At 38.5% G+C, this 27,500-nt stretch overlaps 1 protein-coding gene across 2 annotated transcripts in view; it reads left to right on the forward strand.

Annotated features, from left to right (window-relative positions):
• Window positions 1-27,500, forward strand: part of LOC115220910 (WW domain-containing oxidoreductase) — a 447,478-nt gene that overhangs the window by 23,746 nt on the left and 396,232 nt on the right. For both annotated transcript variants that reach the window (XM_029791111.2, XM_036510577.1), the window contains exon 2: window positions 22,551-22,615. In XM_029791111.2, coding sequence (XP_029646971.1) covers window positions 22,551-22,615 — 65 coding nt within the window. The remainder of the gene's footprint in view (window positions 1-22,550; window positions 22,616-27,500) is intronic.

Consider the following 27,500-nt stretch of genomic DNA (forward strand, 5'->3'; position numbering starts at 1 on the left):
GCATCCAGCTGTAGAAACTCTGCCATATCAATATTGGAGCCTGGTGCAGCCATCTGGTTCGCCAGCCCTCTGTCAAAATCGTTCAACCCATGCTAGCATGGAAAGCGGACGTTAAATGATGATGATGATGATGGGCTTCTTTCAGTTTCTGTGTACCAAATCCCCCCATTAGATTTTGGTCAACCCGAGGCTATAGTAAAAGGCGCTTGCTCAAGGTGCCATGCAGTGGGACTGAACCTGGAACCATATGGCTGTTAAGCAAGCTACTTACCACACAACCACATAAAATTTCATTGGAATTGTCAATGTGTGCATTATAAATCTCTATCTCTCTTTCTCTCCGTCAGCTGTGCTCTTTATCTTTCCAGGGGCAATAAACTACAATACCAGTAAAGTACTGGGGTCAATGGTATAATCTCTGCGGCGAGCTGGCAGAAATGTTAGCACACCGGGGCAAAATGCTTAGCGGTATTTCGTCTGCGTTACGTTGTGAGTTCAAATTCCGCCGAGGTCGACTTTGCCTTTCATCCTTTCTGGGTCGATAAATTAAGTACCAGTTACACACTGGGGTTGATGTAATCGACTTAATACCTATGTCTGTCCTTGTTTATCCCCTCTGTGTTTAGCCCCTTGTGGGTAATAAAGAAATAGGTATAATCTCTGCCCCTCTCTTCGAAACTGCTGGCCTTGTACCTAAATTAGAAACTGCTATTGTTCTCCATATAACACTAAGAATTTTTCATTTTACATAAATTTGATAAATGCTGAGAAACGTAAGAGAAGTCGCGTAACCGATCTCTGCATGCGGTTAATATTCAGTGTTGTTTTTGGATTTTTAGTTCATCTTGTTTTTGTTTTTATTTTTGTTTTCAATCAGCTTCTCTACGATGGAGTCTCATAAAGAATGGTCTATTTATTAGCTGCTCAGTAATTTTTGAAGTATTAATAGAAACGGGGAATAAATACAGATTCTAAAGTCGTAGCCGTCTTTATTTGATGTACGTTAAGGCTGAGGTGTGAAAACGTCCAGAGTTTATAGACGGGGAATAGATACTCTGCATGTGTGTGTGCATGTGTGTGTATGTGTGTGCATGTGTATATGCATACACACATACAGAGATATATACACATATATATGTATTTATCTTTATATGTGTGTATGTATATATGTGCATATATATATGTATATATATATATGTCTGTGTATATATAAATATATGTATATATATATACAAGTATTTGTGTATATATATATATGAACGTATATATATATATATGTATGTGCATGTGTATATATATATATATATATATATATGAATGTATGTATATATATATATATGTATGTGCATGTGGATATATATATATATATATATGAATGTATATATATATATATGTATGTGCATGTGGATATATATATATGCATGTATGTATGTATATATATGTTTGTATGTATATATATATATATGTATATATGTATGTATATATGCATGTACATATATATATGTATATATGTAAATGTATATATGTATATACACATGCATATTTATATATATATATATATATATATATATATATATATATATACACACACATATATATATATATATATATATATATATATATATATATATACACATACATATACACATGTACACAGAGCAAACATGCACCTACAAACCATTGGCAGAGATCTCTTCAGCTCTCCTGTAGAGTTAAATACAAAAACATTATCTCGGAACGGTTCAGGAAGGCAGCAAATGTAATAGAATTTAGTTGCAGTTCAAATCAACTGGCATCACATCACACCATTCCTTTCTAACCTGTTGCTGCCATTGATGTTGTTGCTGCTGTTGTTGTTGGTGTCTGCGTACATCATTCTAAGTGGATAGCATGTAAATCACGATACCATAATTCGGGTTACTAATCTAATAACACTAAATCCAATATTTGAAGAAATCTTTCTATCAATCTCTAACACTGTCCTTCTCGAAGATGCTGGAAGAAGCAGGAGGAGGAGGAGGAGGAGTTGTGTGGAAGAAACAGAAAGAAAGAATTTTTGTTGTTGTTGTTGGTGGTTGTGGGTTATTTTTGCTTTGTTTTTTTTTTGTTTTTGTTTTCAGATTGTTAAAAAAAAAAAAGAAAAAAGTACCACCTGAAAGCTGTGGTTTGGCAATGTTGTTAAAGCGTTGGACAAAATGTCTTGTTTCAGTTCTGTGAATTTTGAGTTCAAGTCCAGCTGTGCTGTAACCTGAAAAAACAGTGATATTGTGATATTCCTACCAGGAGCTGCAACCAAAGATATCATCATCATCATCATCATCCTTTTACTTGTTTCAGTCATTTGACTGTGTCCATGCTGGAATGACCACATCATAGAGTAGTGAGGACTCTCTGGTCTTATGGAATACAAAGCAACTCCTTTAGTGGTGGTACCATGATAAAATGCACCCAGTGCACTCTTCAAAGTAGTTGCTATATAAGGATAGACAACATAAGGTCATGGTGACCTTTTGGTCTTGTCAAGGACTTTATATACTCTCTAATGCTGGTGTCAATATAAAATGCTCCTAGAGCACTCTGTGCAGTGGTTGGAAAATTAACCCTTTCGATACCGACCCAGCTGAAACTGCTTCTGGCTCTGTAGTACAAATGTTTTGCTTTCATAAGTTTTGAATTAAGTCTTCCACCAAACTTTAGTCATGATTTATGCTCTTAACCCTAGCTTAATGAAAACTAAATTATTTTACTAAATTCTTTGTTATATTTAAAATTAATTGAAAGAAACAGAGCATCTCAAAATAAATACGGTAATGAAAATGTTACTGCAGACAATGAAGGGCCAAAATGACTTTTTTGGTTTTGTCAAGGACCATAACTTCTTATTTCTTTATTGCCCGCAAGGGGTTAAACATAGCGGGGACAAACAAGGACAGACAAAGGGATTAAGTCGATTACATCGACCCCAGTGCGTAACTGGTACTTAATTTATCGATCCTGAAAGGATGAAAGGCAAAGTCAACCTTGGCGGAATTTGAACTCAGAATATAACGGCAGATGAAATACTGCTGAGCATTTCGCCCTGCGTGCTAATGTTTCTGCCAGCTCGCAGCCTTCAAGGACCATAACTTCTTTAGTGCTGGTGGCATGATTAAATGCACCCAGTGGTTGTTAAAAGAACTGGAATACAGTGAAGAGGACTTTTTCCCCTTTGTTGAGAAGATGACAAGCCCCTGTGTCATGCTGGTGCCATGATAAAATGCACCCAGTGGTTGTCAAAGGAACAGGAATATAGTGAAGAGGACTTTTTCCCCTTTGTTGAGAAGATGACAAGCCCCTGTGTCATGCTGGTGCCATGATAAAATGCATCCAGTGGTTGTCAAAGGAACAGGAATACAGTGAAGAGGCTTTTTCCCCTTTGTTGAGAAGAGACAAGCCCCTGTGGTCATGCTGGTGCCATGATTAAAAGCATCCAGTTGTGTCAAAGGAACAGGAATACAGTGAAGAGGACTTTTTCCCCTTTGTTGAGAGATGACAAGCCCCTGTGTCATGCTGGTGCCATGATAAAATGCACCAGTGGTTGTCAAAGGAACAGGAATATAGTGAAGAGGACTTTTTCTTCCCCTTTGTTGAGAAGATGACAAGCCCCTGTTCATGCTGGTGCCATGATAAAATGCATCCTTGGTTGTCAAAAGGACACAGAATACAGTGAAGAGGACTTTTTCCCCTTTGTTGGAAGATGACAAGCCCCTGTGTCATGCTGGTGCCATGATAAAATGCATCCAGTGGTTGTCAAAGGAACAGGAATATAGTGAAGAGGACTTTTTCCCCTTTGTTGAGAAGATGACAAGCCCCTGTGTCATGCTGGTGCCATGATAAAATGCATCCAGTGGTTGTCAAAGGAACAGGAATACAGTGAAGAGGACTTTTTCCCCTTTGTTGAGAAGATGACAAGCCCCTGTGTCATGCTGGTGCCATGATAAAATGCATCCAGTAAACTCTATAAAGATGTTGGTCATAAGAAGAGTCTGTAGTCACAGAAACCAAGTCAAAAATGAAACATCTAATTAAGGTGAGATCCTTTGACCGATCTGGGAGGGCAGTAACTCAGAATAAGAACCGACGAAACTTAACGATGTGTTTAACACCTGGAAGCATTGAATGAACATGCAGAAAGATGATGGCGATGATGATGATGTCAATGGTGATTTTCCTGTGTTAGATATGGAGTAAGGTGCTTTACTGATGATGATAGACCTGTATAACATACTGGATTAACACATACAGCATAGCTTGAGGCTGCATTAGATTATAGTTCAGCCTCATTGCATGGTATCTTGAGCAAGATACTTGGCCAGAATGCTGTGCAGTGAATCTGAACTGAAGACCACACAGTTTGGAAGTAGATTACTTTAAACCCTTCGGTATTTAGATTATCCTGTCCAATGCAATGCTTACTGTTGAGGCAATCGAAATCGAAATCAAATTCGATGACTGGCATCTGTGCTAGTGGAGCGCTAAGAGCACCGTCTGAGCGTGATCGTTGCCAGAGCAGCTAACTGGCTTCCATGCTGGGGGCACATAAAAAGCACCATTTGAGTGTAATCGTTACCAGCGTCGCCTTACTGGCACTTGTGCTGGTGGCATGTGAAAAAAACATTTGAGCAAAGTCGTTGCCAGTGCCTCTGGACTGGCTCCTGTGCAGGTGGCACATAAAAAGCACCATTTGAGCATGGCCGTTGCAAGTACCGCCTGACTGGCCCTCATGTCTGTGGCACACAAAAGCACCCACTACACTTTCGGAGTGGTTGGCATTAGAAAGGGCATCCAGCTGTAGAAACTCTGCCAGATCAGATTGGAGCCTGGTGCAGCCATCTGGTTCGCCAATCCTCAGTCAAATCGTCCAACCCATGCTAGCATGGAAAAGTGGACGTTAAACGATGATGATGATGATGATGATCTTGTAGCTATAAGATTTCAAATGATGTGATTGTTTGCTGTTGGAATGACATTGTAGGACAGGTGTGAGAGGCCTGATATGGCCAGTTTGGACATAAAACATTTAGAATATTTGAGCTGGATATGTCTGGTTTCAATTCTTAAAGGGTTAGCCAAACAGCCATGCTTGTGATTTTGTTCTAGATACACGGTGTGTGAATAAATGAGGGGATGGTCACAGCTGGAAATAACTAACCTTTTAGTATAGTTTTTTTGTTTGAAACATGCTGCCTTTGTTTCAGTTAATTTTGGAAATTATCAAGAATTTATTGAAATTAATTGCTTTTGTTTAAAAATAATGAAGAATTTAGCAAAACACCTTTTTTTTTTTTGTTTTTAACCTGGGTTTTTTAATGTTGGGTATTAATTTAGATCACTTGAACTATTTTACTGTCATATTTCTGTTGAAATGTGCTTCCTTTGTTTTAATTTTGAAAATGAAGAATTTATTAAAATACCTTTGTCATTATTTATTTTTTAGGAACTTAGGTTAGCTTGCTTACCAGCCACATGGTTCTGGGTTCAGTCCCACTGCATGGCACCTTGGGCAAGTGTCTTCTACTATAGCCACGGGCCGACCAAAGCCTTGCGAGTGAATTTGGTTGAGAGAAACTGAAAGAAGCCCGTCGTATATATATATATATATATATATAGTAGAGGTGCAATGGCCCAGTGGTTAGGGCAGCGGATTCACGGTCGTAGGATCGCGGTTTCGATTTCCAGACCGGGCGTTGTGAGAGTTTATTGAGCGAAAACACCTAAAGCTCTACCTAAAGCTGCGGGAATTTGGTGTTAAAGACCCAGAAATAGTGATAAGGTGGGTTGGTATAAAAAGAGTTAATGTGGCTTTGTGGTAAGTAGCTTGCTTACCAACCACATGGTACTGGGTTCAGTCCCACTGTGTGGCATCTTGGGCAAATTTTTTTCTACTATAGCCTTGGGCCGACCAAAGCCTTGTGAGTGGATTTGATAGACAGAAACTGAAAAAAGCCCATCGTATATATATATATATATATATATATGTATATATGTATGTATATGTTTGCGTGTCTGTGTTTGTCCCCCCAACATCGCTTGACAACTGATGCTGGTGTGTTTATGTCCCCATAACTTAGCAGTTTGGCAAAAAAACCCGATAGAATAAGTACTAGGCTTACAAAGAATAATTCCTGGGGTCGATTTGCTCGACTAAAGGCGGTGCTCCAGCATGGCCACAGTCAAATGACTGTAACAAGTAAAATAGAGTAAAAAGAAATAAGGCTGTAACTTCAAGTCCTACCTGGGAATTAATTAAACAACAGCCCTGTCTGCTACTGTCTGGAAGCTTGTGGATCAGCAGCAGAGGAACAACTATGCTTTAGGTGACTGTCACACCCCAAAAGGGTCCAGACTACTATGTAGGGTCTTGCTGTTCGGACGAGGTAGTTGTGTGGAAGGGCTGTTCTCATTGCTATCTTCTGCTTAGTGATCACCTATGTGGGTATGTGCCTCTTCACTCTACAAAATCGGTGAGTGTTTGATGTACTGCCGGCACCACCTCATCCATCCGCATGTGTTGAGTGTGGTTGTCTGTCTGTGTGTCCGTGTGTGTGTCCCTGTGTCCGTGTATGTGTGTGTCCGTGTGTATGTGTGTGTATGTGTGTGTGTGTCTGTGTGTGTATCCCCGTGTGTGTCCGTCCATGTGTGTGTCCTTGTCCATGTGTCTGTGTATCTGTGTGTCCATCTGTGTGTGCATGTGTGTTCGTGAGTGTGTCCCCATGTCTGTATGTGTGTGTGTCCATGTATGTGTGCGCGCGTGTGTGTGTGTGTCCCTATCTGCGTGTGTGTGTTTCCATGTCCGTGTGTGTGTGTGTCCCTGTCTGTGTGTGCGTGTGTGTGTGTGTGTGTGTGTGTGCAATGTGCCAATCGATTGCTGCTGCTGCTGTCTCCGGCAAAGTCAGGCTGAATGAGTTGAAAGGTCCATGGGTCAATGGTGCATTCCGCCACCGAATTGAAGCTTCACCATGGCCGCAGACCGAAAGAGCACTGGCGGTGGGTCAGTCACTTCGTCCACACAGATTGAATACGCTTGTGTGAGGCACCAAGAGATTCCTCTTGACCACAGGGTGAGGGCACGGAGCGAAGTACAGGCAAACAACAAATGCTTAAAGAAAATAATTAACAGTATGTAGGCGTAGGAGTGGCTGCAGCTGTGTGGTAAGTAGCTTGCTTACAAACCACATAGTTCTGGGTTCAGTCCCACTGCGTGGCATCTTGGGCAAGCCCCGGGCCGACCAATGCCTTGTGAGTGGATTTGGTAGACGGAAACTGAAAGAAGCCTGTCGTATATATGTATATATATATATGTGTGTGTGTGTTTGTCCCCTAGCATTGCTTGACAACCGATGCTGGTGTGTTTACGTCCCCGTTACTTAGCAGTTCGGCAAAAGAGACCGATAGAATAAGTACTAGGCTTACAAAGAATAAGTTCCGGGGTCGATTTGCTCGACTAAAGGCGGTGCTCCAGCATGGCCGCAGTCAGATGACTGAAAACAAGTAAAAGAGTATTGTTTTAAATGATAAATAGTAATTACTATCAGTTGATAATAAAGAACCATTTATACTTCATGTGATTTATTGTTTCTGTATGTATGTAAGAATGTGTGAGATGTTAGGGACATAATGCATGTTCATTCATTTTGGTTTCAAGAAAATCTGTTGATGAATTTCTAAGTGCTATCAAGTAAATTATTCTTAATCATGTATATTTAACGACCTGTCTGTGTTAAGGTCTTACCTCCGCATACCTCCCATATATAAAGCTATACAGAATATTGACATGCGGTTGTTCTGATGTACACATATGTGCATACATGTGTACATGTGTGTATATATATATATATAATATATATATATATATACAAATATAAGAGAGGGTCCACTAAGTGGATGCTCTTGCGCTAAAAATAGATCCGCAATGGTCTCAACCACCAAGAATTGTTCCCAAGGAGAATTAGCACAACTGTATCTCAGTTTTTATGCGCTGAACCACTTGGTGTTAAATTGATGTTATTAAATTAATATTCAATTTTTTCACCCTTATTTTTGATATATATATATATATATATATATATATATATATACATATATATATATGTGTGTGTGTGTGTGTATGTATGTATATATATATGAATATGTTTTTATATATATGTGTGTATATATATATATATATACACACACACACAGATACAAATGTATATACATTTGTGTATCTCCATATATATAAATATGCAAGAATATATCCATTTTTCTTTATACAATCTATATGTATGTATGTGTGTGTGTGTATATATATATATACATATATATATATATATATATATATATATATATATCACGTGTAGAATGCAATACAATGATTTCTGTTCAATCTTCGTTCAACTCCATTTCTTCAATTCACTAATAATATTAAAATTCAATTATCCGCACCAACGCACGGTTGCAATACCATAGGGTTGTACCTCCAACCGTGCTGTCTTCTGCTGTGATTTTTGCTACCAAGGTATCGGTTAAACTTTTGATTAATCTGCAACAAGATTATTCATCTTTCTATTTCACAAAAAATATATATATATATATATATATATACATATATATATATATATATAACACCTTTGGCGTTAGGAAGGGCCTCCAGCTGTAGAAACTCTTCCAGATCAGAGTCCACCCATGCTACTATGGAAAGCGGACGTTAAACGATGATGATGATGATATATATATATACATGTGAATGTATTAAAGAAAACCGTTGCAACCAACTAACTATGATATAATATTGAATATTCTTTGTGGTAGTCAAGTTTAGACTCATTTGCATTTTCTTCTCTTGAATTGAAAGTCATTTGGTTTTCAAATTCCATCCATCTGTTAACTTGTCATATCACTCCTTAAAACCTATAAATCTCCCTTAATTGAATTCTTCAATAGACTCTACTAAACTGCCTGGCATTGGTAATTCAAAACTGAGTACTAAGGTAATTCTGATTTAAAAGATCAAGAATTGAGATATTGTTTAAAAAAATGGACATATTCTGCATAAAACTAACCAGGAGCAATTAATGGGAACCTTTCTTATATCATCACACCTAAATATTCTGATTGTTTTATGTTCAAACTGACCAGATTCAGCTTCTCACACCTACCCTGCAATGTCAATCTAAAAATAAGAAAAAAAAAGTGTGAAGGGTAAAGACCCCCTTTGGTCATGAATAACCCTGGGATTCACCTTGGAAGTTCCTCTCTGAGGCACAAGTCTGGGTAGAGTTGATTATGGAAGATCAGCAGTTGCCCATGCATACCAGCCTCCAATCTCCATGCCACTGATGTTATCCAAAGGGAAAGGCAAAGGCTGATAAAGATTGGGACCAATGATGTCGCAACTCGTTTCTACAGCTGAGTGAACTGGAGTGATGTGAAATAAAGTGTCTTGCTCAAGAACACAACACACAGCTCGGTCAGGGAATTGAACTCACTACTTCATGATTATGTGTCCGACGCTCTAACTACTTTCACTTCTAAAAATAGATATTCACATTAATGAAATCGTAAAGCAGCATGATACTGTATGATTAAATCCAAACCAATTTAAGGAAATAAATATTATGTTTGGCAGAGTAATCTGAATGTTTAAGGGTTAATGCCCAGGTTAATGCCCAGGTCCGGGTTCAGTCCCACTGCATGGCACCTTGGGCAGGTGTCTTCTACTATAGCCTTGGCCCGACCAAAGCCTTGTAAGTGGATTTGGTGGACAGAAGCTGAAGGAGGTCCGTCGTATATATATATATATATATATATATATATATATATATATATTATATATATATTCTAATATTCTAATATTCTATGTTCTATATTTTAGTAATTACTGGTATTTTTATATATGTAAAGCATAATATGTTATACATGTATGTATATTGTTATAATTGTTATTTAAAAAAATAAATATTTGGTTGTCAAGAAAGTTCTTGTGGAATTTTAAATTTTGGTTTTAAATGATGTGTTTTCAAATTAATTTTTGTTAAATTATTTTGACTTCATGTATCATTTTAAAGCCCGGTTTTTGCTCTATCTAATTGTGTTACTCTATTCAATTTTAGATAATTAGGCCATTTTTTCCGGAACATTGAATACAACATGTACAAAAAGCAAATTCACACAATTTTCTTATTCCAGTTCAAGCTAGGCCGAAAAGCTGCTGATACAGCTCATGATATCAATGATGCTTTTGGCTCAGGAACCACTAATGAATGTACAGCACAATGGTGGTTCAAGAAATTTTGTAGCGGTGACAAGAATCTTGAAGATGATAAGCATAGTGGTCAGCCATCGTATGTTGACAACGATCAACTAAGAGCCTTAGTGGAAGCCAATCCACACACAACTGTTTGAGAGCTTGCTTCTGAATTAGATATAATGTATATGACAATTTCCAACCACTTGAAAGAGATTGGAAAAACAAAAATACTTGAGAAATGGGTGCCGCACGAATTGAATAACAACCCCCAAAAAACGCTGTTTTGAAGTGTCGTTTTCTCTTCTTTTACACAACAAGAATGACCCATTTCTCGACTGGATCATGACTTGCGATGAAAAGTGGATTCTTTATGACAACCGGCGATGCTCAGCTCAGTGGTTGGACACCAACGAAGCTCCACGGTACTTCTCGAAGCCAAAGTTGCACCAAAAGAAAGTCATGGTGACTGTTTGGTGGCCTGTGGCTGGTCTCATGCATCACTGCTTTTTGGATTCAGGTGAAACCATTTCAGTGGAGAAGTACTTTCAGCAAATGAATGAAATGCCTAAGAAACTCCGATAACAGCCAGCATTGGTCAATAGAAAAGGACCAATTCTTCTCCACGACAATGCTTGGCTGCATGTCACACAACTGACCCTGCAGAAGTTGAACATATTGGGCTATGAAACTCTGCCTCATCCACCATACTCACCGGACTTCTTGCCTACCGACTACCACTTTTTCAAGCATCTCAACAACTTCCTGCATGAGAAATGCTTCAAAAACCAAGATGATGCCAAACACGCCTTCAACAATTTCATCGCTACCAGAACGCATGATTTTTATGCTACTGGCATAAACAAACTTGTTTTGCTTTGGCAGAAGTGTGTTGATTCTGATGGTGTTTATTTCGATTACTAGAGTTTTGCTTGAGCTGAGGTATGTGCATCTGAATTTAAAGGTTAAAAACTGCAAGAACTTTCTTGACAACCTATTAAATAGGCATAATATAATGTCTAAAAGTTGATGAATACCACCTCTTGATCCCCTCCATTTTCTTATTGCTGTATATATATATGTGTGTGTGTGTGTTTGTGTGTGTATTTGTGTCTGTGTTTGTCTCCCCACCATCGCTTGACAACCAATGTTGGTGTGTTTACGTCCCCCGTAACTTAGTGGTTTGGCTAAAGAGACTGATAGAACAGATACTAGGCTTACAAAGAATAAGTCCTGGGGTTGATTTACTTGACTAAAGGCGGTGCTCCAGCATGGCCTCAGTCAAATGACTGAAACAAATAAAAGAATAAAAAGTTCTTCCATACATGCATATGTATATATGTACAGGGCTCTTTTGAGCTTCCATAGTGCATAAGTGACTGAGATCACAACACTCCCTATACCCCTGGATGGGATGCCAGCCTTCCCAGTTAGTGCTGCAAATCATTTACAGTCAAGTGAACTGAAGCAGCATGATATGAAGTGTTTGCTTAGGAGCACAATGCACTGCCTAGTCTGGAGATTGAAACCGTGATCTTAAGATCATGAGTGCAACTGCTTAACCATCACTCAAATTTGTAAATCCTCTGAAGAGGATAGCAGTAAGTGATTGTTCTCTATATTGTTTCAGTCAATCAATCTGTGATCGATTGTTTAATTAAGACTGAACTGCAGTTTAAATCCTTCCAGTACATATCTGAAAGAATTGTAAGTCTAAATAAATGTAAAAGATACATTATCTCGTTGTATTTTCTTTATCATCATCATCATCGTCGTTTAATGTCCATTTTCCATGCTAGCATGGGTTGGACGGTTCGACCGGGGTCTGGGAAGCCATGGAGGCTGCACCAGGCTCCAGTCTGATCTGGCAGTGTTTCTACAGCTGGATGCCCTTCCTAACGACCAACCACTCCGTGAATGTAGTGGATGCTTTTTACATGCCATCGACACAGGGGCCAGAGATGGCTGGCAAATGGCCATGATCTGTTGGTGCTTTTTACTTGTCACTGACACGGATGCCAGTCAGGCGGCGTTGGCATCTGCCACATTCGGACGGTGCTTGTTATTTCTATTTGATTTTTATTTTGATGTTGATGTACTTGACTCAATAGGTCTCCTTGAGAACAGCGGGTCACTCTACGATCCAAGGTTGGCACAGCAGGCCATCCTGCGAGCCATGAACTCACTTCATTTGTTGGGTCTTCAGTCACAGCATATCTCAGGGGTTTCGGTCTTCATCATTTCCTCTCTGAGGCCCAATATAATAATAATAGTTATATATATATATATATATTTATAAAATATGTGTGTATAAAAATTATAGGTGAAGGGAAAAGCCACTAAGTGGTTTACCAACATGCTAGAAATAGGAGTTAAATTATTCTGTTTCTAGCATGTTGGAAAACCACTTAGTGGCTTTTCTCTTCATTTATAATTTTTATACACACATATAATATAATATTTGCAGTCTACAGACATTTTTACTCACGTTGTGTGCACACATACACAGACGTACACACTGCTCCCACCTGCATATGCACATACACCTGCACACACATACACACACAGCTGTGCACACACATGTACTCACACATACGCACACAAATGTGTACACACATGCACACATGCTTATATACATGCTTGCACAGAAACAACAGGCTTCCACACAGTTTCCATCTCCCAAATTCACTCACAAGGCATTGCTTGCACTGGGTCTATTGTAGAAGACGCTTGCCTAAGCTGCCGTCCAGTGAGACTGAACTCCAAACCTCCATGATTACAAAGCCAGCTTCTTAACCACACAGCCAAGCTTGTGCTAGATTGGATAAAATCAATTTTGGTTTTCTAAATAAAGCCAGCTTGAATCTAAGCAGATTTCTGATGACATTAAAGCAGCACTAACTGAACCTCGATTTCTTGGATCAGTGCTCCAGTTGCACTAATCTTACTTTTATTCCATTATGCTGACCTAAGACAAAACACTTTAATGTACAGCTCACATTTGAATGGCAAAAAAGAATCTGTCGAGGGTGAGTTAGCTGTTATATCGAGGTTGCTGTGCTGTGCTTGCTGGTTGCTTTGTGATTTCATTGAACAGTTGATCCCTGATCCTTGCTTGATCCAGCAACTTGACAGTGAAATCATTTGACAGTTTGAAGTTCCTCTGCAAAGGTCAGGCTTACAATGAACAGCGTGCATGTTTATTTACCATTCTTCATTTGGTCTTAGTTCTGAAACTGCAACGGAAGGTCAGCTTATTCAGTTAATTTCATTTTTGTTTGACATTTGTTGACCTATCACTATATATTTCACCTTACTATTGACTTTCCATTATATATATATATATATATATAATTATAGAAAGTGTATTCTTAATTCTTAAATTTTAGAATATTATTAATTTCTAATTAATTCTGATATTCTCTCTGTGCATTTTCAACTTCAGTTCTTCTATTCCTCCACTTGTTTAGATTAATCACACACACAAAAAATTAGCGTATATTTATACACAAAGAGGCAAGCCATAACAGGTTGTCTAACATACTAGAAAGAACAGGCAAAACGTCCAAAACCGCAGTTAAGAGCAATTTCAAAAGGAATGAAAAATAAAAACATTTATCATGTTTTACAGCCGCACTTCAGGTTTTGAACCTTAATTAGCAAACAAAATAATTAGCAAGGCAAAGTTCTCATCAGCAGATATGCCAAAACATTAACATATAAATTAGAGACAAAATAACACATGTCTCATCCTTATATATTATAATTTTCTAAATCCACCATGCAAGCACAGTTTCAATTGATAGCAAATAAAAATTGTGATGAACCTTCAGAAATTGCTAAAATCATTTCTTAAATTTATGACTGTTCTTTCTAGTATGTTAGGCAACCTGTTAAAGGCTTGCCTCTTTGTGTATAAATGTACACTAATTTTTATATGAAAAATATGTCTATTTTTCTTTGTAGACATGCTAGGCACTGGTAGAAAACATTTCTTTAATTTTCCCTACCCTATATATATATATATATATATATATATATATATACTAGCAGCATAGCCCGGCGTTGCCCGGGTATGTAAGAGCCCCTGGTAGGCAACGACTAATCCCAATCTAGTGCTTTCCCTCTATGGAACGAAGGCGCATGTGTAGGTTGCAATGTCTTCTCTTCACTCCCAAATAACTATCAAACAGCTATCGATAATTCAACCCAACCAATTCCTACCAGGAAGAAATTACATTCGAGACTTTACTCCCAACACTGCCACTTCTGCTAATAGCTGCTGCAGCCGCAAGTTATTCGAATCCTTTTTTTGTTTAAACTAACAGAAAATGTGTTGCATATAAAAAGCTTAGATTCTCAACCCATGTCAAATTTATCGATTTTTTTCAGAACTGGGGGAACTTTTCAAAATTTTCGCTGCGTTAGTTTTGAATTATGACATTGGGCTATGTGTGTGTCAAGTTTCTTCAGAATCGGTTGAAAGTCGTGGTCAGGGTGAGGGTACAACCTGACAGACACACAGACAGACAAACTGCCGTTTATATATAGATATATATATATATATAGTTGTGGCTGTGTGGTAAAAAGCCTGCTTCCCAATCACATGGTTTGGGGTTCACTCCTAGTACATGGCACCTGGGGCAGGTGTCTTCTACTATTGCCTCAGGTTGACCAAAGCTTTGTGAGTGGATTTGGTAGATGGAAACTGAAAGAATCCCATCGTATATATATATATCTCTATCTATATATCTATCTATCCATCCATCCTTCCATCCCTACGACGGGCTTGATTCAGTTATATATATAGTATTATTAGTGAATTGAAGAAATGGAGTTGAACGAAGATTGAACAGAATTCCTTTTATTGCATTCTACACATGTTTCAAAAACCACAATTTTCCAAATTCTGATTAAATAAGGATCCCATATTGTGGCTTTCTCTTCAGGAAAAAAATAGGAATTCCGTTGGCAGAACAAAACAGAACAGAGGCGCAGCAAAGCAATTTGAACGAGGCGGCTCTTAAAGAGCCGCCTCTTAAAGAGCCGCCTCGTTCAAATTGCTTTGCTGCGCCTCTGTTCTGTTTTGTTCTGCCAACGGAATTCCTATTTTTTTCCCGAAGAGAAAGCCACAATATGGGATCCTTATTTAATCAGAATTTGGAAAATTGTGTTTTTGAAACATGTGTAGAATGCAATAAAAGGAATTCTGTTCAATCTTCGTTCAACTCCTTTCTTCAATTCACTAATAATACTAAAATTCAATTATCCGCACCAACGCACGGTTGTAACACCAAAAGGTTTTATCTCCAACCGTGCTTTCTTCTGCCGTGATTTTTGCTACCAAGGTATCGGTTAAACTTTTGATTAATCTGCAACAAGATTATTCATCTTTCTATTTTACCAAACTATATATATATATATATATATATATCTGTGCATGTGCTTGTCCCTGCCATCACCACCTGACAACTGGTGTTGGTGTGTTTACATCCTTTAACCTTAGCGTTTCAGCAAAGAGACCGATAGAATAAGTACTAGGCTTCAAAAATGTATTCTTGGGGGTCGATCGTTCAACAAAAACGCTTCAAGGCAGTGCTCCAGCATGGCTGCAGTCAAATGACTGAAACAAGTAAAAGAATATGAAGAAGGATAAATATATATACACCCCCTCCCCCACTTATTTATGTGTGTATGCATATCCTTTGTATTTGTTTCAGTCATTTGATTGTGGCCATGCTGGAGCACTGCATTTAGTCAAACAAATCGACCCCAGGACTTATTCTTTGTAAGCCTAGTACTTATTCTATCGGTGTCTTGTGGCAAACTGCTAAGTTATGAGGATGTAAACACACCAGCATTGGTTGTCAATCGATGGTGGGGGAAATTCACAGATACACAAACATACATGTATATACATACATACATACATAATACAAAATGGGACAAGAATGCAAAGCATCCGGACAACTAAGTGATACAAAAAGGGACATTAAAACATCCAGATAGACGATACAAAAAGACAAGGACAGGTCATTCGAAGCTTTTTATCCTCAGTCAAGAACCAGATCATCCTCGCCTTTTGGCTGATTATATATATTATATAATATATATATATATATATATATATATATATATATATATATACATACACACACGGGCTTCTTTCAGTTCCGTCTACCAAATCCACTCACAAGGCTCTGGTCGACCTGAAGCTATAGTAGAAGACACTTGCCCAACGTGACATGCAGTGGGACTGAACCCGGAACCATGTGGTTAGGAAGCAATCTTCTTACCATGCAGCCACTCCTGCATCTATATGTATAGACTAGCTGGCCCCGTGCCATCAAAAAATTATAGCTAATTGTAGTATTTTATATATAAATATGGATGGTAAATCAAATTAATACACTTGTCAATGTTATCTAGTGGTTGTCTTTTGAGATGTGACGCCGATCATCGTTTGTTCACATATACAAACATTCACATAGATCCCTTGTACACGCACACACGTACGCACATATACTCACACAGAGCTGAAACGCTGTTTGATTTCTCTTTCCAGCATTGAATGTTTACCATCCCACTTCCATTGCATACACACACACAAACAACATTCACATACCTCCCTTTTACATACACACGCAGAGTTGAAACGCTCCCACTACCAGTTTGCCATCACCCCTTCCTTCATTATTCATATGTTGTGATGGAGAAAAACACAAAAGTATTATTATAATAGATTATTGTTATTAATGTGGTGAACTGACAGAATCATTAGCACAGTGGTTTAGCTGAACATATTGAGCCCAGTGTTTATTCTATCGGTCTCTTTTGCCAAACTGCTAAGTTATAGGGATGTAAACAAACCAACACCAGTTGTCAAGAGTGGCTGGAGGACAAACAGACACAAAGGCACCATCTTGCAGAGCGGAAGTGTTTAGGCTGAAAGGATGAAAGGCAGTGTTGACCTCGGCAGAATTTGAACTCAGAACATAGCGGCAGACAAAATACCACAAAGCATTTCGCCCGGCATCCTAACGTTTCTGCCAGCTCGCCGTCTTTTTTACATTTCTATTTACCAAAGCCACTAACAAGGCCTTGGCTGGGCTAAGTCTTTAGCAGACAATACTCACCTCACCCACATTGCCATGCCGTGGGATCGAACACAGAACCTTGTGGTCAGGGAACAAGCTTCTTACCACACAATCATGTCTTCGCTTATACACATGTATTTGAATCAGGAGCAAAACAGGGTGGGTGGCTGGGGGTTGTCGAAGTGGGTATAGATGTATCAGATGACCGGATTGTCAAGCTGCATGTTTATATGTCGTGACCAGCCGTCCCCTGTGCCACGACACTTGCTCTCAGTTTCCCTCCTCTCCCTACACCTCGTCCTCCTGTTGCTGCTGTAGAACAGATAGCAATCTCTGAGAGAAATTCGCTACACAATACAGACCATTGTTTAGTGTCGGGCGAAAAGAACAAGAGGAGGGCCGCCTAGAGTAGAGGTGGCTTTGTTGTCTGTCATCCACTTATTAAGACAACATCATTATTATTATTATTATTATTATTATTATTATTATTATTGTTGTTGTTGTTGTCTGTGGAATGGAGCTAACTAGCTTCATCAGCTACTGTTCATCATGGAATGGTTTATGTTCTTCATGGAACTGAATAAATCATTAGAAAATAAACTGAAGCCGGGAGATTCTTTTTTTTTTTTGTTTTTCTTTTTCTTCTTAGATATGATGGTGGAATGGGGTGGGGAAGGGGTGAAGCCGAGGAAAAAAACACAAAAATAATTATAAATAAAGTAAAAGATGAAAGTGAAATAAGCATCAAGTTTCTCAAGAACTAAACGGATATATATATGTGTGTGTATGTATATGCGTGTACATATATGTGTACATATATGTGTGTGAATATACTTATATATATAGGCATAGGCGTGTGTGGCAAGTAGTTTGTTTACCAGCCACATGGTTCCAGGTTCAGTCCCACTGTGAGGCAACTTGGGCAAGTGTCTTCTACTATAGCCTTGGATTGACCGAAGCCTTGTGAGTGGATTTGGAAGATGGAAACTGAAAGAAGCCCATCTAATTTAATATAGTATAATATAATATAATATATTTATACTATAAAATTGGATTTAATCCTAAATCTCATTTTTCCCTGTAAGTTTGGATTTATTCCCTAATATTATTATTATTAATTATATATATATATATATATATATATATGTGTGTGTGTGTGTCTGTGTTTGTCCTGCCGCTATCACTTGACAACTGATGCTGGTGTGTTTATGTCCCTGTAACTTAGCTGTTCGGCGAAAGAGACCGATATAATAAGTACTAAGCTTACAAAGAATAAGATGTGGGGTCGATTTGTTCGACTAAAGGCAGTGCTCCAGCATGGCTGCAGTCAAATGACTGAAACAAGTAAAAAAAATAAAAGAATATGTATATATATATATAAAGAATAAGTCCCGGGGTCGATTTACTCGACTAAAAGGCGGTGCTCCAGCATGGCCGCAGTGAAATGACTAAAACAAGTAAAAGAGTAAATATATATATATATATATATATATCTTTTTATCTTTTACTTTTTTCAGTCATTGGACTGTGGCCATGCTGGGGCACTGCTTTGACAGGTTTTAATTGAGCAAATCAACTCCAGGACTTATTTTTCTAAAGCCTCATACTTACTTATTCTATCAGTCATTTTTGCTGAACCACTAAGTTACGGGGATTTAAGCAAATCAACTCTGGTTGTCAAGAAGTGGTAGGGACAAACACAAAACAACACACAATGCACACACACGCATGCACACATACATATGATGGGCTTCTTTCAGTTTCTGTTTACCAAATCCACTCACAAGGCTCTGGTCAGCCCGAGGCTATAGTAGAAGACATTTGCCCAAGGTACCACTCTGTGGGATTGAACCCAGAACCATGTGGTTGGGAAGCAAGCTTCTTTCCACTGTTATTGTCTATAAGTAGATGTATTTGTGTATATATTTGTATATCTGCATAAATGTGTATATATACACATTATATGTATATATATGTGCCGGTGGCACGTAAAAAGCACCATCCGTTCGTGGCCGTTGCCAGCCTCACCTGGCACCTGTGCCGGTGGCATGTAAAAAGCACCCACTACACTCACGGAGTGGTTGGCATTAGGAAGAGCATCCAGCTGTAGAAACATGGCCAGATCTGACTGGGCCTGGTGCAGCCTTCTGGCTTCCCAGAACCCTGGTCGAACCGTTCACCCCATGCTAGCATGGAAAGCGGACGCTAAACGATGATGATTCATATATGTATATATACATATATGTATATATACATATATGTAAATATACATATATGTATATGTATATATATACATATAAGAATAAGCCCTGGGGGGTCGATTTGCTCGACTAAAGGCGGTGCTCCAGCATGGCCGCAGTCAAATGACCGAAACAAGTAAAAGAGTAAAAAAGAGTATAACTATATTTGTACACACACACACACAAACATATATTTACATTCCTATGATCTAAACACCAAAGTAGATTTTTGCATGTGAAGACTTTATTTTGGCATTTTTAAGGAAATGAGTGAAAAATACATCATTTTTGAAATTTTCGAAAAATTTTTTTAAATTTTATATTTGCACATTTATTTATTTTTTTTTTGTTTAGGGAGGAAAGGTCTTCAAAATGAAGATAAACAGTTGCGGATTAATAGTGGTGCACTCTTAATTCCTTAAGATTAATCACAAACTATGTGTGTGTGTGTGTGTATGTACACACACTCACACACACACATAGATATGCATACATGTATACATATAAGTACACACACACACATGTACATATATATGCATATATACACCGATGTATATTGACATATATACATGCATACACACACACACACACACATACATACATATATGTATACATAAGTACACATACATTTATATATATATACATTTATATATATATACTACATTTATATATATATATACATACATTTATACATTTATATTATATACATACATTTATATATATTATATATATATATATATATATATATATTATATACATTTATATATATTTATATATATATACATACATTTATATATATATATATATGTAGTCATACAAATATATTTCACTCATATATACAAATACATACACACAAACACGTATGTCTGTGTGCATGTGTATATATGTATATATCTATCTACACATACACATACATACACAGATGTATATGTACACCCACAGATGTCAGGCATGTATGTATGTGTATGTAATATATATATATATACATATTCATTGATTTGTGTGTGAGTACATATATACATGCCAACAAATGTGTGCATATATGCATATATATATATATATATATATATATAAATAGAGAGAGAGAGAGAGAAACAGGGTATCAACTGAAATAAACTCGGTGAAATTAAAGCTTGTTATTGACCGAATCATAGAGAAAGAGAGGAAGGAAGGAAGAATAAAAATAAAGAAAGAAGTGAAAAGTGACTTCAAGGGAGCAGGTGGGGGTGGAAAAGGTGCAGCCGCGGGGTGGGGTGGTTATACAAAGCAAAAACATAACAAAAACACCCCGAAAAATCCCACCCCTAAAATAAGGAAGTTTCTGCTATCTCTGTTGAAATGAAGAATTATAAGTTTGGGATTTTTTTATCTGAACACACGAGTCAGGGAGGGGTGGGAAGACCCTCTTTTTATGGTGACATAAGAGTTGGGGGTCAACCAAGGGCTGATCCCTTTCTATAAACTAAATTGTCACTTGATAATTATGTGGGATGGGGGTGCAGGAGGTGAGGAAGGCCTTAATATATATATTTTTTTTGGTTTTTTAGGGTGTTTTTTAATTTCTTTTGTTTTATGTACTATCTTTGTCTGTCATTCTGTCAGTCTGTAGAGGTGATTTAAGGGTGAAGTGAGGTGGATTTAGGGGCGCATGAGAGACTGAGGAACTTTCCCTTGTTCATGTTGAGTTCTCATGCAATGCTTTGCTGCAATGTTTAGGGTTCTTTTTTTTTTTGCTGTTTTTATTGTTTTTTGCTGTTTTTTTAATGTTTTTTTGCCTTTGTTTTTGTTATTGACGTAACAATGAGGTTTGTTCAGAAGTTAGTATTTACATGTAAACAGACAGCCAGATAAATATTCATTAGAAAACTTCATGCCCAATATGTGTGTGTGTACGTGTATGCACACCAATGTTTGTATGTATGTATGTGTGTGTGTGTGTATATGTGTGTATGTATGTGTGTGTGTATGTATGTGTGTGTATGTGTATGTGTGCGTGTATGCATGCGTGTATGTATGTGAGTATGTATGTGTGTGTATGTATGTATGTATGTGTGCATATATGTATGTGTATGTATGTATATGTATGTATGTATCTGTATATACATATGTATATGCACATGTACATAAAAATGTGTTTGTATGAATATATATATATATGTAGGTACAGGTGTGGCTATGTGGTAAGAAGCTTGCTTCCCAACCACATGATTCCAGTTCAATCCCATTGCACAGCACCTTGGGCAAGTGTCTTCTATTATAGCCTCGGGACAACCAAAGCCTTGTCAGTGGATTTAGTAAACGATGGGCTTCTTTCAGTTTCTATATATATAATGTATGTATTTGTATGTCTGTGTTTGTCCTGCTACTGTCGCTTGGCAACTGATGTTTACATGCCCGTAACTGAGCGGTTTGGCAAAAGGGGCCGATAGAATAAGTGCTAGGCTCACAAAGAAAAAGTCCCTGGGTCGATTTGTTTGACTACAGGTGGTGCTCCAGCATGGCCGCAGTCAAATGACTGAAACAAGTGAAAGAATAAAAGAACATACACACACACACACTGACATGTGTGTGTGTGTGTGTATATTTAAGTATATATGTATCCACATGTACACAGACATGCAGACAGATGTGTGGTATATACAAATGTTTATTTCTGTGTAATTATATATTTCCAGGCTCTCTCTCTTTCACACACACACACACACACACGTTTACATACATATACATACAAATGCCCACACACATTCTATTAAATACATGCTTAGTCTTCGTCATTCATATACATGTGTATGTGTGTGCGCACACACACACACACACTCACAGAATCAGACAAGCAATTTATAGGCTGTCATACATGTTGTTCAATCTGAAGAGAACTTCTTTCAGGAAGCCAGACAATTTCCTTATCTAATTCCTCCTCCTCTTCTGCCTCCTCTTCTCTTCCCCCAGCCATGCAACTAAATCTACTCAGTGGACACACCCCGTCAGTGGTAAAAAGAAAATTGTAAAAGGAGGTCAGTATAGAATTTTTTTCGTTTTCTTTTCTTTTTTTTTTTTCAATGCACAAAATATCTTTAAACTTTGTTATAAAATGTACTTTGCCTTCTCGTAAACTTCCCATGGCTCTCAGCAACTGCCCCAGGTTTATTTTGTTTGCTTTGTTTTTTTTTTAACTGGTTTGTCACCCACCCGACTGACTCATACCCATCACTCACAAACAAGTACGATCTGGTTGCAGGTACCCTGATTTCCTAATTATTGTCGGAAGCGGAAAGACCCACACTCCGCAGCGGAAGGGTTCAGGCTGCTTTCCTTGGTGTAGAGGATTGGTCTGCAAGAGTCCTGTACTGGTGCCACACGAAAAGCACTCATGCTGGTGCCATGTGACAGCGCTTGAGTGGTGCCACCTTAAAGGCACCCAACAAACACCATAAAGTGGTTAGCATTAGGAAGGGCATCCGGATGTAGAAACCAAACCATATCAGACTGGGACCCAGTGCAGCTCTCTGGCTTGCCAGCTCTGGTCAAATTGTCCAGCTCATGCTAGCATGGACAATGGACATTAAATGATGATGATGAAGCAGACAGAGACAACCTCTTGCTCTTTCCACCCAATGGCATTTAAGGTATGGATAGGAATAAGGGTAGAATAAAAGATCCTTGCTGAGTCATATAGATTCAGAGGGCCAGTTTTGCTGGTTTCTGTGGTGCATCTATTCCCCCTGGACAGGACACCGGTTCATCACAAGGTTACTAATTTTGGCCATTTGAGTGAATGGGAGCAACATGAAATGAAGTGCATTGCCTGATCCAGGAATTGAAACCACAATCTTACGATCATGAGTCCAACACCCTAACCACTAAGCTACCTGCACAGGTACATTGGACAGTTGTTCAAGATCCTCACAAATGAAGGGGCTCAATTCTTATCTACGTATTTTGTGGCTGGCTGGCAATAAATAAATTCTATAGATCCCCATACATTTGATTTGCTCGGGGACATCATGGGTCTAGGGTCCCAGTTCTGATCTATGTAGGATGTAGCTTCCTGTCAATAAATACTATAGGGCCGAGTGAATTGATTTTTCTCGGAGCTACACAAATCTAGGGGTTTCTACAAGTCTAGGGTAACCAATTCTTAACTGTGTATGTTGCGGCTTGCTCTCAATAAATAAATACTACAGGGCCCAGTGAATTGACTTTCCTGGGGACTGCACAAGTTTAGAGGACCCAATTCTAATCTATGTATGCTCTGGCTTGCTATCAATAAATGAATTCATACAATAGGGCCTGCTGCATTAATTTGCCCAGGGGCCTCATAGGTCTAGAAGGACCAGTTCTCATCTATGTATGCTGTGGCTTGCTGTCAGTAAATATATAATATAGGGTCCAGTTCATTGATGTGCCCTGGACACCTCTATTGCTGCTTAGACTGTCCTGCTTCCATCCTTGTTCCAGTGGACACAAGATAAAGGGCCTCGCTTAAGGACCCAACTTGCTGCCTGGTCTAGGAATCGAACTCATGACCTTATTGTTAGTATTGAGTTGTCCCCTTTGATATAAGAATTCTAGGGTCTGCAAGACAAATATGTTGTGTGTACCAGTAATACACAAATGGTCTTAAACGTGTGCTGACTGCTGTAAATAATTACAACGATGAACGTAACAGCATTAAATACTGGGCTTATGTGATAATTAATTTTATAATGATTTCTCTTAATTGGCACTCTGTTGGTTATGATGACAAGGGTACTAATTGATCTAATCAATGGAACAGCCTGCTTATAAAATTAGCATGTAAGTGGCTGAGCACTCCACAGACATGTATTTCCTTAACCTAGTTCTCAGAGAGGTTCATTGTGGTGCAATGTGACAAGATTGCCCCTTTGAAATACAGGTAGAGTAATCCCTTGACTATCATGGAAGTTATGGTCCAAATGCCCCTTTGATAGGTGAAAATTCGCAAAGTAGAAACAGTACTGTATATTTTAAAAAATTATTTTTATAATTTGTATATATTTAATTCATTATAAATGCGAAACAACACCACGGAGGAATGGTCGTAAGCTTAAAGAATAAACCACAATATGGCGAGGGATCACTGTACTCCACATTTTTTGCTGGAACAACGTGAAATGAGGGCTAATGGCAAAGGGAGATAATCACCTTGTGTTTACCTTTACAGTGAGGCATTTTTCTCCTCTATATTTTGAAGAGGTCTTGGGCCAGCAGTATTTGGGGTCTGAAGATACACCGTTAGGCTAACCCCTTATGAGCAAGAAACCAAGGCTAACCCCATAAACTGGCCTCCCCCATTATAATATGTATGTATGTATATATGCATATTAGTAATTACCTCCTTAATGAATTCCTTATGGTAGTTTTATGTAGAGTATCTATCTACAATACCTGAAAGGTTAGCAGGGAATTAATGAACTGGCCCTGTTGTCTACCTTACAGCTTACGAGTGCACCCAAAAGACTTTTGTAAGTCAATATTAGCTAATGTGTGTGTGTGTATGTATGTATATATATATATATATATATATTATATATATATATATATATATATATATATATATATATATATATATACATGTATGTATGTATGCATGTGGCACTGCATAGATGATTGAAGCAAAACATTGTGCAAAATAAATAAACTCATTTCTGACTAACGACTTTTCATTAGTAGGCCAGCTCTTTAATTAATTAGACAGCTGTGGATTTCTTACTTATTAATTATTCATATTAATTTTGTCTATATGTATTTAAGTGTGTGTGTGTGTATATATATATTTATATATGTGCATTTATATAAATATATATATATGTATATATATTTATATAAATATGCATATATAACTACATATGTGTACATAAATACATATATTTGCATATTTAAATACATATATATTTATGTATATATAAGTACATATATATATATATACATGTATACATATAGATGATTGTATGTATGTATGTATATATATATATATGTACATATATATATATGTACATACATATATATATATATGTATATATATGTAAATGTATATATACGTATATATATATATATGTATATATGTGTATATATATGTATATGTATATATGTGTATATTGTTACGGAACGGAATCACCTGTCGTCGCCCGTTCCGAACGGCTCACACAAGTTCCGCCATGGAACCCAAAGAGGCGGAGAGAGGAGATACAGATAGATACTGCCACAACCTCAACAGCACAGAGATACAGAGGCACAACCCGAGATACAACCCAAAGAGGCAAGGCAACAACTGGCAACACTGGCTTATATTCAAACAACAGTTTATACGACAATTACAATTGCTACACATCAAAGCATTTAAGGCAAACAACAAATCAATACATCATACGGGTATACCACAGATCAAAGCATTTAACAACATGCATGTACAATATAACAGTGTTCAGTAACGACACAACAAGTCCAGATCAAATAATGTTCACGATACGTCACAGTCCCATCAGAACACTTCGATACATTATACAATGTTCGTATCACAACAATTCACGTTACAATTCAACAAGTCCTTTACTCAATTCACAATGTTCTTTATCGACTACATCGACAGAGTCCTTCTTTTTCTCTCTTCTTTCTCTTCTTTTCTTTTACATCGTGACACGTATCAATACACAATCACATACCTTAATTCCTAACTGAATCGCCAGTGTCCCATTCTGCACTCATCCCTCAATACTGCTAAATCCAGCCTGCCAAACTCCTGCATCCCAACTTGCCCCTAAGATTCCACCTCCTTGCCGACTTCCTCGAGGACCGGCCTCGCCCGCAAGATCCGTCTGTGTTCTTCGACGACCGCTCAACGACTGCCAAGACCTCACTTCGTCTCTGTGCCTCTTCCACTCCTCCTCCCTCTGTTCTACCACCTATAGTCTTTCTATTTGCTATCTGATTCCTTACTCTATCTATATCGCCTACTGTCCCTTAGCCTCTCTATCTGTCCCTTAGTCTTATACTCTATCTCTCTCATGACAGCTCTACCAACTCTCTGCCTGCCCTTCTCTCCTACTGTCAATACCCTCTCCATCTGCTCTTAGATTCCCTTAATCTGTCCTCCTCTTCACTTCTTCAGGGTGCCCAGAGCGACCCCTAATTCACCCGCACAAGTCACAGGTCATTCCAAAACCCATTAGTCCTCCATTAAACAAAAGACTGTCACTTTCTACTAGACATGCCGGAACCATAATTCCAATGTGGGTCACCGGTAAATGCACCAGCTAAACCGTAACACTACCCCCTACCTAAGCTTTTGTCGACCCGACAAAGCATAACAAAACTCGCACCTCCGAGGGCGAGCTCTCCGGGGGCTGGGGGTCCCCTTGGGTGGTTTCTCCTCCGGGGGTCTCACCTCCCACGGCCACCACTTCAGCACCAGCACTGGTTGGCACCTTCCCTCTGCGGCTTGGGTAACACCTCCGCCAACGCCGCCAGGCTTCCTACTAGCCGCCCACAATAGGCGCACCGTCCGAGGAAGTTCCTCAAATCCCTTCCACAGGCAGGGTCCGGCCAACCCGTCACAGTGGCCACCTTCCTCAGGGCTCTATAGCCCACGTAGCATCTCGCTGTACCATCCCCATTCCGCGCAATTATCGCTGACGACCACGGACCATTCTGTCCTTTCACTGCTCCCTGTCGCCGATATCTCCTCTTGCGCTGCTGTACTGGGGCCTTCCTCCGGCCTCGCTGCTTCCTCAAGCGACGACCGCCTTGGTCGATGAAACGTTCTGCCAGGTCCGTGCGACCAGCATCCAACAACCCTCACGACCAACGTCCTGCGCTCTCCACCAATGGTTGCTTCTTCCGCAACTGCATCAGCGGACCACAATCTCCCTTAACTTCATC

Source organism: Octopus sinensis, linkage group LG17 (genome assembly GCF_006345805.1).
Source record: "Octopus sinensis linkage group LG17, ASM634580v1, whole genome shotgun sequence".
Taxonomy (NCBI): Eukaryota; Metazoa; Mollusca; class Cephalopoda; order Octopoda; family Octopodidae; genus Octopus; species Octopus sinensis.